The sequence below is a fragment of the Perca fluviatilis genome, chromosome 8 (assembly GCF_010015445.1).
Source record: "Perca fluviatilis chromosome 8, GENO_Pfluv_1.0, whole genome shotgun sequence".
NCBI lineage: Eukaryota > Metazoa > Chordata > Actinopteri > Perciformes > Percidae > Perca > Perca fluviatilis.
The window spans coordinates 6,377,682-6,390,418 of record NC_053119.1 but is presented as its reverse complement, the minus strand read 5'-3'; the positions used below and the strand labels follow the sequence as shown (position 1 = coordinate 6,390,418).

The 12,737-nt window shown below is 42.0% G+C and overlaps 1 protein-coding gene across 1 annotated transcript; it reads right to left on the bottom strand.

The window, feature by feature from the left end:
• Positions 1 to 1,063: 1,063 nt before the first annotated feature.
• Positions 1,064 to 12,511, bottom strand: hyal6 (hyaluronoglucosaminidase 6). Its single transcript, XM_039809769.1, has 4 exons — positions 12,340 to 12,511; positions 3,736 to 4,704; positions 3,336 to 3,425; positions 1,064 to 1,681 (listed from the first exon to the last, which is right to left on the bottom strand). Exons 2-4 carry the CDS (start codon positions 4,669 to 4,671, stop codon positions 1,190 to 1,192), a joined length of 1,518 nt encoding a protein of 505 aa, XP_039665703.1. The 5' UTR covers positions 4,672 to 4,704; positions 12,340 to 12,511; the 3' UTR covers positions 1,064 to 1,189.
• Between the last annotated feature and the right edge of the window lie 226 nt (positions 12,512 to 12,737).

Sequence of the window (12,737 nt, the reverse complement as noted above, 5' to 3'; positions counted from 1 at the left end):
GCCATGCAAGGTAAGTGAGCCACAGTCACGATTGTGAATCCATCTTTTGTGAAAGAGAAAGCTACAAACTTTTTAGTGGAACCCTTTTGAGCCTACAGGCGTGTTTGATACTTAAAACATAGTTTTTTTAGTGAAATATTCCTTTAAAGGTCCCATGACACGGTGCTCTTTGGATGCTTTTATATAGACCTTAGTGGTCCCCTAATACTGTATCTGAAGTCTCTTTTATATAGACCTTAGTGGTCCCCTAATACTGTATCTGAAGTCTCTTTTATATAGACCTTAGTGGTCCCCTAATACTGTATCTGAAGTCTCTTTTATATAGACCTTAGTGGTCCCCTAATACTGTATCTGAAGTCTCTTTTATATAGACCTTAGTGGTCCCCTAATACTGTATCTGAAGTCTCTTTTATATAGACCTTAGTGGTCCCCTAATACTGTATCTGAAGTCTCTTTTATATAGACCTTAGTGGTCCCCTAATACTGTATCTGAAGTCTCTTTTATATAGACCTTAGTGGTCCCCTAATACTGTATCTGAAGTCTCTTTTATATAGGCCTTAATGGTCCCCTAATACTGTATCTGAAGTCTCTTTCCCGAAATTCAGCCTTGGTGCAGAATTACAGCCACTAGAGCCAGTCCCACAATGAGCTTTCCTTAGGATGTGCCATTTCTGTGTCTGTAGCTATTGAGGGTGGAGGGTGGGGGTGTGGCCTTGACCAACTGCCAGTTTGCTTGTTTGAAAGCCATGATGTCTCTCTCTCATGGGTGGGCCAAATTCTCTGGGCGGGCAAAGCAGAGAAAGGGGAGGTAACCTTGCTCCTTATGACCTCATAAGGAGAAGATTCCAGATCGGCCCATCTGAGCTTTCATTTTCTCAAAGGCAGAGCAGGATACCCAGGGCTCGGTTTACACCTATCACCATTTCTAGCCACTGGGGGACCATAGGCAGGCTGGGGGAACTCATATTAATGTTAAAAAACCTCATAAAGTGAAATGTTCATGCCATGGGACCTTTAACTAAAAAGCCATTTGTTTAAATCAAAACCAAGACACACATTAGATGAAGTAATACTGACTGTATTTGTTGGCGTTTGTAGAGAGAACTTGGAGGTTTTCCCATTAATTTCAATAGTTTTCTTGTGGACATTAGAGGAACTGCAGCTTTGGGTCTGGCTAAAACTCTAAAACTAAGTCTCCAGTATCAGACACTTGATAATCAGACAGAGTCCCAGGAACATGATGATACAGAGACAAGAGAAATGGAGTGACAGGATGAGTAGGATGTCTCCCAGCAGGCTGTTCTCTCTGGGATGAGGCAGAGGGAAGGCAGGTTGAGGTGGGGGAGGAGGAGCAGGGGGAGGAGCCTGGGGCATCTCGCAGTAAACACCCGTCCAGCCCTGGTAGCACTGGCAGGTGAACTTGTGCTTCATTTCCAGGATGTCGAGGTTGTTGAGGTGGCCGCTGACGTGGAAGCGGGGCCCCCTGGGCGTCGGGTTGCGGTGGATGTGGAAGAAGCGCGGGTTCAGGTGCAGATAAGCGCCCGAGTCCAGGCTCTTGCGGACGCACCTGCCATTCTTCTTGCAAAGCGCTTTACTGCACAGCTTGGCGGCGGAAGTGACGTTGATGACATAATGTCCCAGCGGGCCGTCGATGTACTTCTTCACTGTCAAGCAGTTTCTCTGAAAAAGGCAGGACAAAAAAAAGACACTGTCTGTAAAATGAACTCAAAAACATAAAAAAATAATTCTGTTCACAATAAGGGAGGAGGCTGGGATTGCTGACAGTTTGCTGGACTTTACAGTGATACGTAAAAGGTTTCAAGAATGGAAATATTCAACTCAAGTGAGATTAAAGGTCCCATGACATGGTGCTCTTTGGATGCTTTTATATAGGCCTCAGTGGTCCCTTAATACTGTATCTGAAGTCTCTTTTATATAGACCTTAGTGGTCCCCTAATACTGTATCTGAAGTCTCTTTTATATAGACCTTAGTGGCCCCCTAATACTGTATCTGAAGTCTCTTTTATATAGACCTTAGTGGTCCCCTAATACTGTATCTGAAGTCTCTTTTATATAGACCTTAGTGGTCCCCTGATACTGTATCTGAAGTCTCTTTTATATAGACCTTAGTGGTCCCCTAATACTGTATCTGAAGTCTCTTTTATATAGACCTTAGTGGTGCCCTAATACTGTATCTGAAGTCTCTTTTATATAGACCTTAGTGGTCCCCTAATACTGTATCTGAAGTCTCTTTTATATAGACCTTAGTGGTCCCTTAATACTGTATCTGAAGTCTCTTTTATATAGACCTTAATGGTCCCCTAATACTGTATCTGAAGTCTCTTTTATATAGGCCTTAGTGGTACCCTAATACTGTATCTGAAGTCTCTTTTATATAGGCCTTAGTGGTCCCCTAATACTGTATCTGAAGTCTCTTTTATATAGGCCTTAGTGGTCCCCTAATACTGTATCTGAAGTCTCTTTTATATAGACCTTGACCAACTGCCACTTTGCTCGTTTGAAAGCCATAATGTCTCTCTCTCATGGGGGGGCCAAATTCTCTGGGCGTGCAAAGCAGAGAAAGGGGAGGTAACCTTGCTCCTTATGACCTCATAAGGAGAAGATTCCAGATCGGCCCATCTGAGCTTTCATTTTCTCAAAGGCAGAGCAGGATACCCAGGGCTCGGTTTACACCTATCACCATTTCTAGCCACTGGGGGACCATAGGCAGGCTGGGGGAACGCGTATTAATGTTAAAAAAAAAACTCATAAAGTGACATTTTCATGCCATGGGACCTTTAAGCTAATTTCAGTTGTGTCATAGTATGTCCTCTTCAGTGATGATTACAAGACAGATTCTTGTCCTAGATTTACAGCTGAGTCTGCTGTAAACAGGATGTAAGAAAATCCACAGACACCAACAGAAATTCTGAAACTTTCACACATAAATCAGATTCTTTGTCTCCTGGTTTGTGAAAGTTTGGTCAGAAAAAAAAAAAAATCACTATTTTCGGAAACATTTGGTTCTGGAGGAGAGAACAATGACATCAGAAACTATGAAGCCTTGTTTTATGCCCAGTGACCGCACTTTGTCTTTAAAATGTATTGTTCCTGAATGCTTTGTGGCTCGTTTTATGTGAATGTATGCTATGATGTACAATGCTATATAACATGCACTCTGTTTAAGGCTATTAATTTACACTGAGTTTAAGTGCATTTAAAGCTTTTGGACATTGAATTTTGTATTGAAACTTTATTTTAAGTTAGCACTGTTTTAATCAGTTCTAACTCTCCAGTTTGAACAATATTTTTTGGGTACACTTTTTACCGTTACCTTTGATCGTGAGTACTCTGATGATCCCCAGAGAACGACGCCTGACGCTCCCAAGACGGCGCTCTCCCCGATGGTATGAACCAGATCGCTCTGAAACACGACATTTTTTGTGACATTTTTAGCTTAGGAAACAAATCTAAATCAAAAACTGAATCTAAAACTGGCTAGTTATGATTGCCTTTATAATCTACAAATTATCTCGGGGCTACAAAGATACTAAGAAGTGTCTGGGAAAGCATCTTTAAGGTACATGCTCACCTATACCGTTGCTGCAAAGAGAATGGCTAAAAACTGTTTAATTACAATATTCACACAAAGTGCCGCACCAGGTATGAACAAGCAACCATCATGACAGAAGGTTCAATTGTAAAGGTTTGTGGCTTAGAACTGAAAACTTTACCTCTGAAAGAACCAGAAAAGTGTAGGCGTAGAAAGGTCTGGAGTAGACAAACACTGGCAAGGTGAAGTCTGTGCGGGCGATGGATGCGATCCTCATGGCTTCCTTGACTCGATAGTGGACGAACTTGACAGTGTTGGCGGAGGACTTGAGCTCGTAGTCCAGGTAGATGGATGGGTAGAGGGCCGTGCTCTCCTTCCAGAGCCACATCAGATGGTCGTTGCGTACGTGCTCAACGTTTGGGCATTCGCCGGTGTACCGCTGCGGGTGCTGCTTGTACCCGTAGTTGTAGCAGTCTGGGAACAGGTAAAACCCCCACAGCCCGTCCGGCCTGCGGCTTTCAGTCAGGGCTAAAGTCAGGTTCATGAAGGTCTGCCCAGCCCTCTCGAAGCCTTCCTTCGCTTCCTTCTCCACCTTGCTCTCCGGCCAGTTCGGGTGAAGTTTCCGGATTTGTTCCTTGGACTTGTTGCGGTAGATGTCCTTTGAGCCCCAGTTTCGGACCCACTGAGGCCTCCAGTTCTCCCAGTCGATGACACCAAGGCCTCGAAAATCCTTGTGGGGGATTAGCTTGTCGATGTCCGCCCGGGCCTTGTTCAGGTGTTTGGAGATGCTCTGGTTCTGCGGCAGTCCACCGTTGATAGGGACCCCGGAGTTGGAGTAGTATGGGTAGTATCCCAAGTGGCTGTGGTAGAATATGGTGACATTTGGTCCGCTTAGGGTCTCGTTGAGGTTCGCTACGATGTCGAAAACGCTGAGGTCCAAGTCCACCTTGAATCGAAGGCGGCAGGATTCAGTAGGAGCGTTCCACACTACGACAAAAGGCCGGTGAGGGATCAGAGGTGCTACGGTCGGCTTTATCTGGTCGCCCCGAACTTGGAGCTTTACTCCAACGCCAACCCACAGGGCCAGTGCAAGCAGATGGAGCCCCATCAGCACCATGGCCCCTGATTCCTCATGGAGCAATTAGTGGTCCTACACAGGCAGAGGAGAGATAATTGACATGTTTGGAGGGAAAATAAACATTATATGAGCTTCAGTGAGCAGAGATAATCAGGCAGGCCTCTGAGAGGACACATGAGTGATGATCGTTGAAGTGAATGCTCCAAATTCCACAACACAACAAAACACAAAGCTCCTCTGTTGTCAGCGGGAGCGGGACTGTGATGAAAAGGATGCAGGTTCAAATCCCCAAGGCAGCAGAGACAGTGTGGACGGGGAGAGCAGTCCGGAAAAGCTCTCCCCTTTTACTTACTTTCCACCCATTAAAACTCTAACCAGTAACTTAGAGTCTTGGGATTGCTTTCACACCTGAGCTGTTTGGTGCGTTTATAGGAACCCTGGAGCGTGTTGTCGGATAGTCCGGCTGGTTTTGGGGTGGTGTGAAAGTTCATTCGAAACAAACTGGTTTGGGGTCTCAGTTCGCTTCCAAGTGCCCTAGATTTCGGTTCACTTCAGGTGAGATCTTACCCAAATATAGGAAGTGAACCAAAAAACTGTGCATTCACTTGTTATTTCAACCTTGCACACAATTGACGCACTTACATATGATTTAAGGGATGATAACTTTCAAATCCATAACCTAATATGACCACAACTTGCTCGTCGTCTGTGTGAAAACACATTATCATCTCTCTCATCAGGGCCGCCCTCTCCTTCACTCGCTGTCTAGCAGCTGCTCACATTGTTAGCCTTTAAAGAACACCCAAGACGTTATAAATTTGGTGTTGCATTATTTCTGGGACCAGGAAGTGTCACTGAGTGTCAGCAAGTCGACCGTGTGACATTTGATTACAATGTTTGTTGCATTTGACAAAGTGCAGTGTGAAAACTAACCAAACCACATGAAAAATGCAACAATGTTGCAACTTCACCCCAGAATCGCACCGAGTCTACCAAACTACAGGTGTGAAAGCGCCCTTAGAGACCCTTTGTCTACAGTCAAAACGTCCTGTAAACTCTACTGAGGGCTGATTTTTACTGATTTAATTCATTAAAAAATCAAAAACATCCCAAAGATATAATACTGCTTTGGTGAAAAACCCATCTACTGCAGCTATTATAGTTATATGTCAGAAATGTGCATATATATTCAGATTGTCGTCTTCCCACACAGAAACAGACAGAAATACAATCATGAAAATGTTGACGAACATGGATGACATTTTTGCTGCTGTACAGATTTTTGTGTCAACTTACAGTGCAGAAATAACTCTTACTGTAAATCAACATATGTCTTAAATTGATCTTTGAATTGTTTCAGAATTAAGGCCTTTACACACTTGGAGCATTACGAATGCAAAATGCTCACCTGGGAAATTTCAGCAATATTTCTCAACTAAACTGGCTGAAATTAAATCTTTTTATTTAGGAAATACAACTACCAAGCTTAAAAACCCCATTACTCTTTTAGTACATACTCAAATACATGGTTAGTCTCTTTGTGGCTCTGCCTTTTAGTTTTTTCTCTGCCATTCCTCCAAAACTGTTCCCTCCAGCTCTTTATTTAAGAGCCCCATCTAATTGCTCTTGGCGCCCCCTCATATGCAAGTAATTCATATTTCAGTTTTTCCGAAGACATCGTGACCCCACTCTTGGGAATTATGGCCACTGAGGTTGCTTCCAAGGACGCCACGGAAAATCTCCCATCATTATTTGTGCGTGATTGTAACCAGAGTAGCGGAGCAGGAAACCGCCGGTGGGCTGAGGCTTCTCCGATCATTTAAACTTTTCATTCATCTTAGGTTTTCTGCTGAATTTAATGGCATGAGAACTTTATGATCACAGTAATCTTGGATGTGGATCAGTGAGTGGAGGGCTGGAGGAGAAAACCGTGGAAGAAGTGGAGTTAACAGTAACAAAACAATTGTCAAAATGTTTCCTTCAAAACATTTTAAGAAGGCTGTAATGTATCAGAAAGTTTTGTCGTATTCCGGCTCAGTTTAGAAAAGCATTTCTTCAGGCTCGCACCAGTTTCATAATCCCCCCAGCTGAAAGGTTTTTCTGCAGATGCTGATCCAAGACAAACAGAGTGCGGTGAAGCCACTCAGGCTGTCCTCCAAACCACCAAAAGGCCTGGAAACACGACAACTACAGACCACAAGAAAGACCCCCCAAACTGACACAGGAGACTCAGTTTTTGCTCAGACAGACACAACAAAACGGCAAAGAGCAGCGGAACTCAACTGATTGGATCCAGATGAGGACGAGGGGTAAACTGGGTCAGTGTGAGCCAACCATCATGATGAACCCTCACGCTACTGGCATGGCTTTAGGGATCGCAATCTCAGTTGGTCAGTCCACCACTTTGGTGCAGACTGGAATTATAAATACTGGATGGATTTACATTCAAATTTAGTTCAGACATCCATGGTCTTTAGAGAATGAACTGTGCAACTTCAGTGATCCCTTACGTTTTCATTCAGCACCATCATCGGGTCAAAATCTTCCATTTGTTCATTACTTTGGTTTATGACCAAATACCTGCAACAGTAATGACCAGGGTTTAAAATTAGCACCATCCACCTGCCAAATGCTGTTAAAATATGCAAGTGGCTGGTAGATTTGATTCACTCACCAGCCCCCCCAAAAAAGGTAATCTATTGAGTCGCAGGTGACATGAATATTCACTTGCCATTTGGCTGGTGGAGAAAAAAGTAAATTTTGAACCCTGCTAATGACCTATCTGTGTTAGCGTGCTACAGAGCATGTGAGCGGAGCGCGAGCGGGAAGCACAAGAAGGAGGATTTTGGATTGAGCGGAGAGCAGATTTTTAAAATGTTAGAGCGTCACCTTATCTACCCCTCTCCAATTTTGCTCTGTTACGGCTTAAATCATGAGTTTGAATAATGCCCAAGCCCGTCTCTGTGTTACTGCAGCACAGTACATGCAGATGAACGGAGTCCGCCTTCCTTCTCCATGGCGCCAGTGCCAGTCATCTGACTGACTTTTTGCTGACTAAGCTCCAGGCGTGAAGGGAAGGTGGGCACCGTTCATTGATTTGGAGCGGGGGGGAAATCTGAGTTGAGCGCGGCTTTGGGTGGGAGAGCGGCGGAGGGAGCGATGAGCAGAAATTCTCACCACACGACTCCGCTCACATGCTCTGGTGCGCTAATTTACACAATTAACTAAGCTGATGTCCATAATAAACATTAAAGCTGCTATACCTGCAACGATCAGGAGTTAAGGCTACTTAAGGCTTCAGATGGTCAAAAATGCAGCGGCTAGGCTGCTCACGAATACAAAAACCCTTTGCTTTTTTATTAATAATGGACAAAATTCCACTAATTAACCCTGACAAAGCACACCTGTGAAGTGAAAACCATTTCAGGTGACTACCTCATGAAGCTCATTGAGAGAACACCAAGGGTTTGCAGAGTTATCAAAAACAGCAAAGGGTGGCGACTTTGAAGAATCTAAAATATAAGACATGTTTTCAGTTATTTCACACTTTTTTGTGAAGTACATAATTCCATATGTGTTCATTCATAGTTTTGATGCCTTCAGTGAGAATCTACAATGTAAATAGTCATGAAAATAAAGAAACACATTGAATGAGAAGGTGTGTCCAAACTTTTGGCTTGTACTGTACATTCTTAAAAAGATTTACATCTGACAACAGGATTTTTGAATTGTTTCAGAATAAACATAAACATTTCTTAAATATTTAGTAGTTGTGTGGCGCCGCTTTATTTGACCTCGTATGAGACAGAAGTCAAATACATCCTTTAAATAAACTGTGTTGGACGTATTGCTACGTTAGCGACTAAGCTAGTGAGATTGCTGACACTTAGCAAGCCTGCGGGATGAGCTAACCAGACAAGAACATTGCTAGCTCAGTCACAGTAGCTTTATGTTTTAGCTGCACTTGGACGTCCAGACACCTTGCCATTTTGTTTTTTCATCATTCTCATTCAATAGAGAGTTACTAAATAGGTAAAAAGCTCTTCAAGCTAGCAGGCTTGTGTCAGCTGGATTTAGTCTGGTGTTTTTTGGGCAGCGGCGTGTGCGGATGTAGAGATGTTGTATTCGGGGGTGTCATATCCATCCAGACCAATATTTAGTTTACAGTGTAATCTGGAAAATATGAAGCCAGCCTTGAATTAGCATTTAATGATCCAGTGTTAATGTCTAACAACCAGAGACAGGGTGACTGTCGTTATTCAGCTTTGGGGGGGCTCTAAAACCACAGAAAGTCTGAGTCAGACTGCTGATTCGACTTCCAACGTGCCCTTGAAATATGTGTGTGTGTGTGTGTGTGTGTGTGTGTGTGTGTGTGTGTGTGTGTGTGTGTGTGTGTGTGTGTGTGTGTGTGTGTGTGTGTGTGTGTGTGGGAGAGAGAGTGATGGCTTTGCATTAAGATGTGACAGAGTGTACATATTATTCTCCAGACTAGAGGTCTTCATTGACCCGACCCATAATGAACCCTTAACAGATAATCATTCAGACCTGGTCCAAACTGCGGTGGAGCTGAACAGACACAAACTAAGAGAACAGCAACACTGGCGTGATGCTCCACCAATTAACAAGCATGTCTTTTGTCTGCACTTCAAGGTTTTTACTCTCCGTCTGCGTCCAAAAAAAGGGATTGTTCTCCTGTGAAGATAATGATCACGCACTATGTGATCAGAGCTGGTAGAGGACCCTTGTCCCCTGTGGGGTGTGGGGTTTCCTTGAAGACATTTAGGCTGCATCCCGGGTTTTAAATTGCATTCCCGGTTCCTTCCATTGCTTCCCTTTCTTGTGTCTTAGTCCATCCTACGAGGAAGCATGGGAGAGATGCGAGCAACTCATGCAAGGAGAGAGGAAACGAGGAAATGTGTTTTTAGAAGGATGAGACGTCCTTTCCTCTGAAACATCATGTGAATTTGTCAGCTGTATGGGCAGAGTTAGCAACGGCTTTCAGCTGCACAGCTTCCAGGAAGGCAGCTCTCGTGTATCCTCGCTCATAGCTCCTCCGAGATCCATCCTCCATCCTCGCTCCTCGGGGAAGGAATAAGAGCTTTGAGACGGCCTTTTACGAAGGAGGGCCAGAACAACTTCCGGTTCAGCCCGAGGAGCGAGGAGATATAAAATAAGAGAAGTGTGATCCAGCCTAAGTCCAAAATATAAACACTAGCTGAGAACCCAAGGATTGTTATTTTGTATCTTCCCCACCTCTCTCGTGACCGATCATCCCACCAGAGGTTATCATTGTGCATTTATGTGATGATCTGGATGATCGCAAACACACTATATATGGAGGACAAAACTTCTTGCATAATACTTTCTTTACAACATAGAACTTGTGCATGCAAAAAAAAAATTAATGTAAAAAATATCCCATCACATGCTCAGAATTGAGACCCAAATATAATTGCACGTACAGAACAGAACAAGATACATATATATATATATATATATATATATATATATATATATATATAGTCCAGATTTCTAAGACATTTTATTATTATTATAATTACTATTATTATTATTTATTAAATTCTCTGATTCCAGCTTCTTAAATGTGAATATTGTTCTAGTATCTCCTTTCCTTTGTGACAGTAAACTGAATATTTTACTTGTGGACAAAACAAGACATTTGAGGACGTCATCTTGGGCTTTGGGAAACACTGATCCACATTTTTCACCGTTTTCTGACATTTTAGAGACCAAACAACTAATTGACTTTGAACATTTAAAGTATATATACACTCTTAAAAATAATACACTGGCTCAACTTAAAAAAATGAAGGTAACAATTTGCATGGACTTTTTAAGTTGTTCCAACTCAGTCATTATTGAGTAAATCACATGAAACATTTACTTATCCTAACTCAATTATTGCAGTATATACACTTGTCTATGCTAGGTAGAAAAGTGTGTGTCACTGACATGGAAACACAGATAAAATGTACAATTGCAACTCAACTTTAGGCCTCAGTCTGCTTGAAAACAAAGTCCTTGTTGGTTTTTTGAAATGTTGAACAAACTACAAATGAGGCCATTACACGCCATCACTCTCACAGACACTGAATACATCTGGTTCATCTCCAGGTTCCAGTGGTTTCTTTTCAGTTTCCAGATGTGATTTTATAGTTTTAATAACATCAGCACTCAGACACCATCAGTGGTATGGTCTAATGCAACTCAAGAAAAAATAACTAAATTGCAAATGGTTCAAAATAGAGCCGCCCGTATAGCACTTAGGTGTGGATATCGGATAAATGTTGTTACAATGCACAAATGTTTAGGTTGGTTATTTGTAGAATAACCAACCTAAGAACCTAACCTAAGAAATAGATTATTGTATTCATTATGTGTTTTTTTAGGAATATTCTTGTTACAAAGAAATCATCTATTTTGTATAATAAATTACCTTTTAGTTTAGATATACATGATTATGTGACTAGAGGTAACTTTACTTTACCAAAAGCAAAGACTAATACAGCAGGAAAGCAGTAAAAGGAGATTTAAAAGTTTAGTTAAAACATATCTATTGTTTAAAGAAGTTGAGTTGACAAAGAAACAACATTGGTTGAGGTTTAACAAAATATATGTATGTTTGTGCAATTGTGAGATGTGTCCAGAGAGGATGAAAGCCATGTTATAGTATGATAGTATGTGGATGTACTTGTTTATATATAAAAAAAATTTTAAAAAGTAAGGAATGCTCGATAACTGCACTGGTGGAGCTATGTGTCTGTCCTTGTCTTATGTGTGTGTATTTTGTCAAGAAATGATAATGTATGTTTAGTTTTCGTTTTAAAATTTTTATTTTTCATTTGTTTATGATGTTATGTGAATGTATTATTGCATTGTCACACTTACAAGTGAGTTGTAAGGACCTCAGGAAGAATAGCACCTGCAATGCAGGAGCTAATGAGGATCCTAAATAAACAAACATACTGCTGCAATAATGACAAGCTGCGTTTTACGTTTTACTTTTTTACATTTTAGCCAATAAGACCGTCTGTCTATTTTCTTATCCCCCTGGAACATCCAGTATCTCAAACATTACTGACCAGTTGTTTGTCAAAAACTGTATTGAAGTGAATTAGAAAACCCCAAACTTTTCCCTACAAAAATAAAGTGCATTTGAGTGCAGATTTTTTCTGAATCTGAAATCAGTGAATGGACCATTCTCTAATCCTTCAAACAGCAATTGTCCAATCGCAGCTGAGCAACCGTGACTAGTAACAGCAGGTCTGTCAAGCTTTGGATTTCTGTACATGCCGAAACGGTGGGCTAAAGTGTAAGAAATTGGTTAAATTGTTACGTGTTCTTCTGCTCTAATGCAAGTTGCAAATGGTAGCATGTCTTGCTAAGGACTTTAGCATCCACCCTGTGGGAACCAAGATGCTAGTAGGATAACTAGTTCCCCCTGCAACACATGGACAATGCTGCTCCTTTATTTCCATGTCTCCTATGGATCATTACCAAAACTTTAGTTCTCGTTTTAAAATGAATCAACTAGAAACGTGAAAAAGTCTGCTGGAAACAGCGTTTTCAACCAACTCACAGAGTTTGAGTGTTAGCATTAGCTTACCTAAGTGACCCTGTGACATTAACTGTGACCAAATCTGCTACTTAAGAGGAAATTAAAATATTTATGATAAGATAACGTACCTTCCTGTCCCTGCAGACTGAGTATAGGATCAAGGCCTCCTGTTGGATGAGTTTCTTGTCTCTTGTGTTTTAAACCTCATATACAAAAGTTGTCCATCTGATAAGCTGCTGAACTGTCTCTGTCCCCCTGTCGTCCCTCTCTCAGGTCCCTGGCTGCTCTCGGGGCAGAGATGCCCCTCTATTGTTGGGTTGGCCCCTCCTCATCTGTGCCCAACAGAACTCTCATTTGGACGAAACAAAAGAGGAAGTCCTGGACAGTAAACCGGCTGGAGCACATTCTAGAGTCTAAAGACCTTCAGAGGACGACGATTTCCTGGGTTTAATTAGGGTTCAAACTAGAGCTGGGCAATATATCGATATTATATTGATATCGATATGAGACTAGATATCGTCTTAGA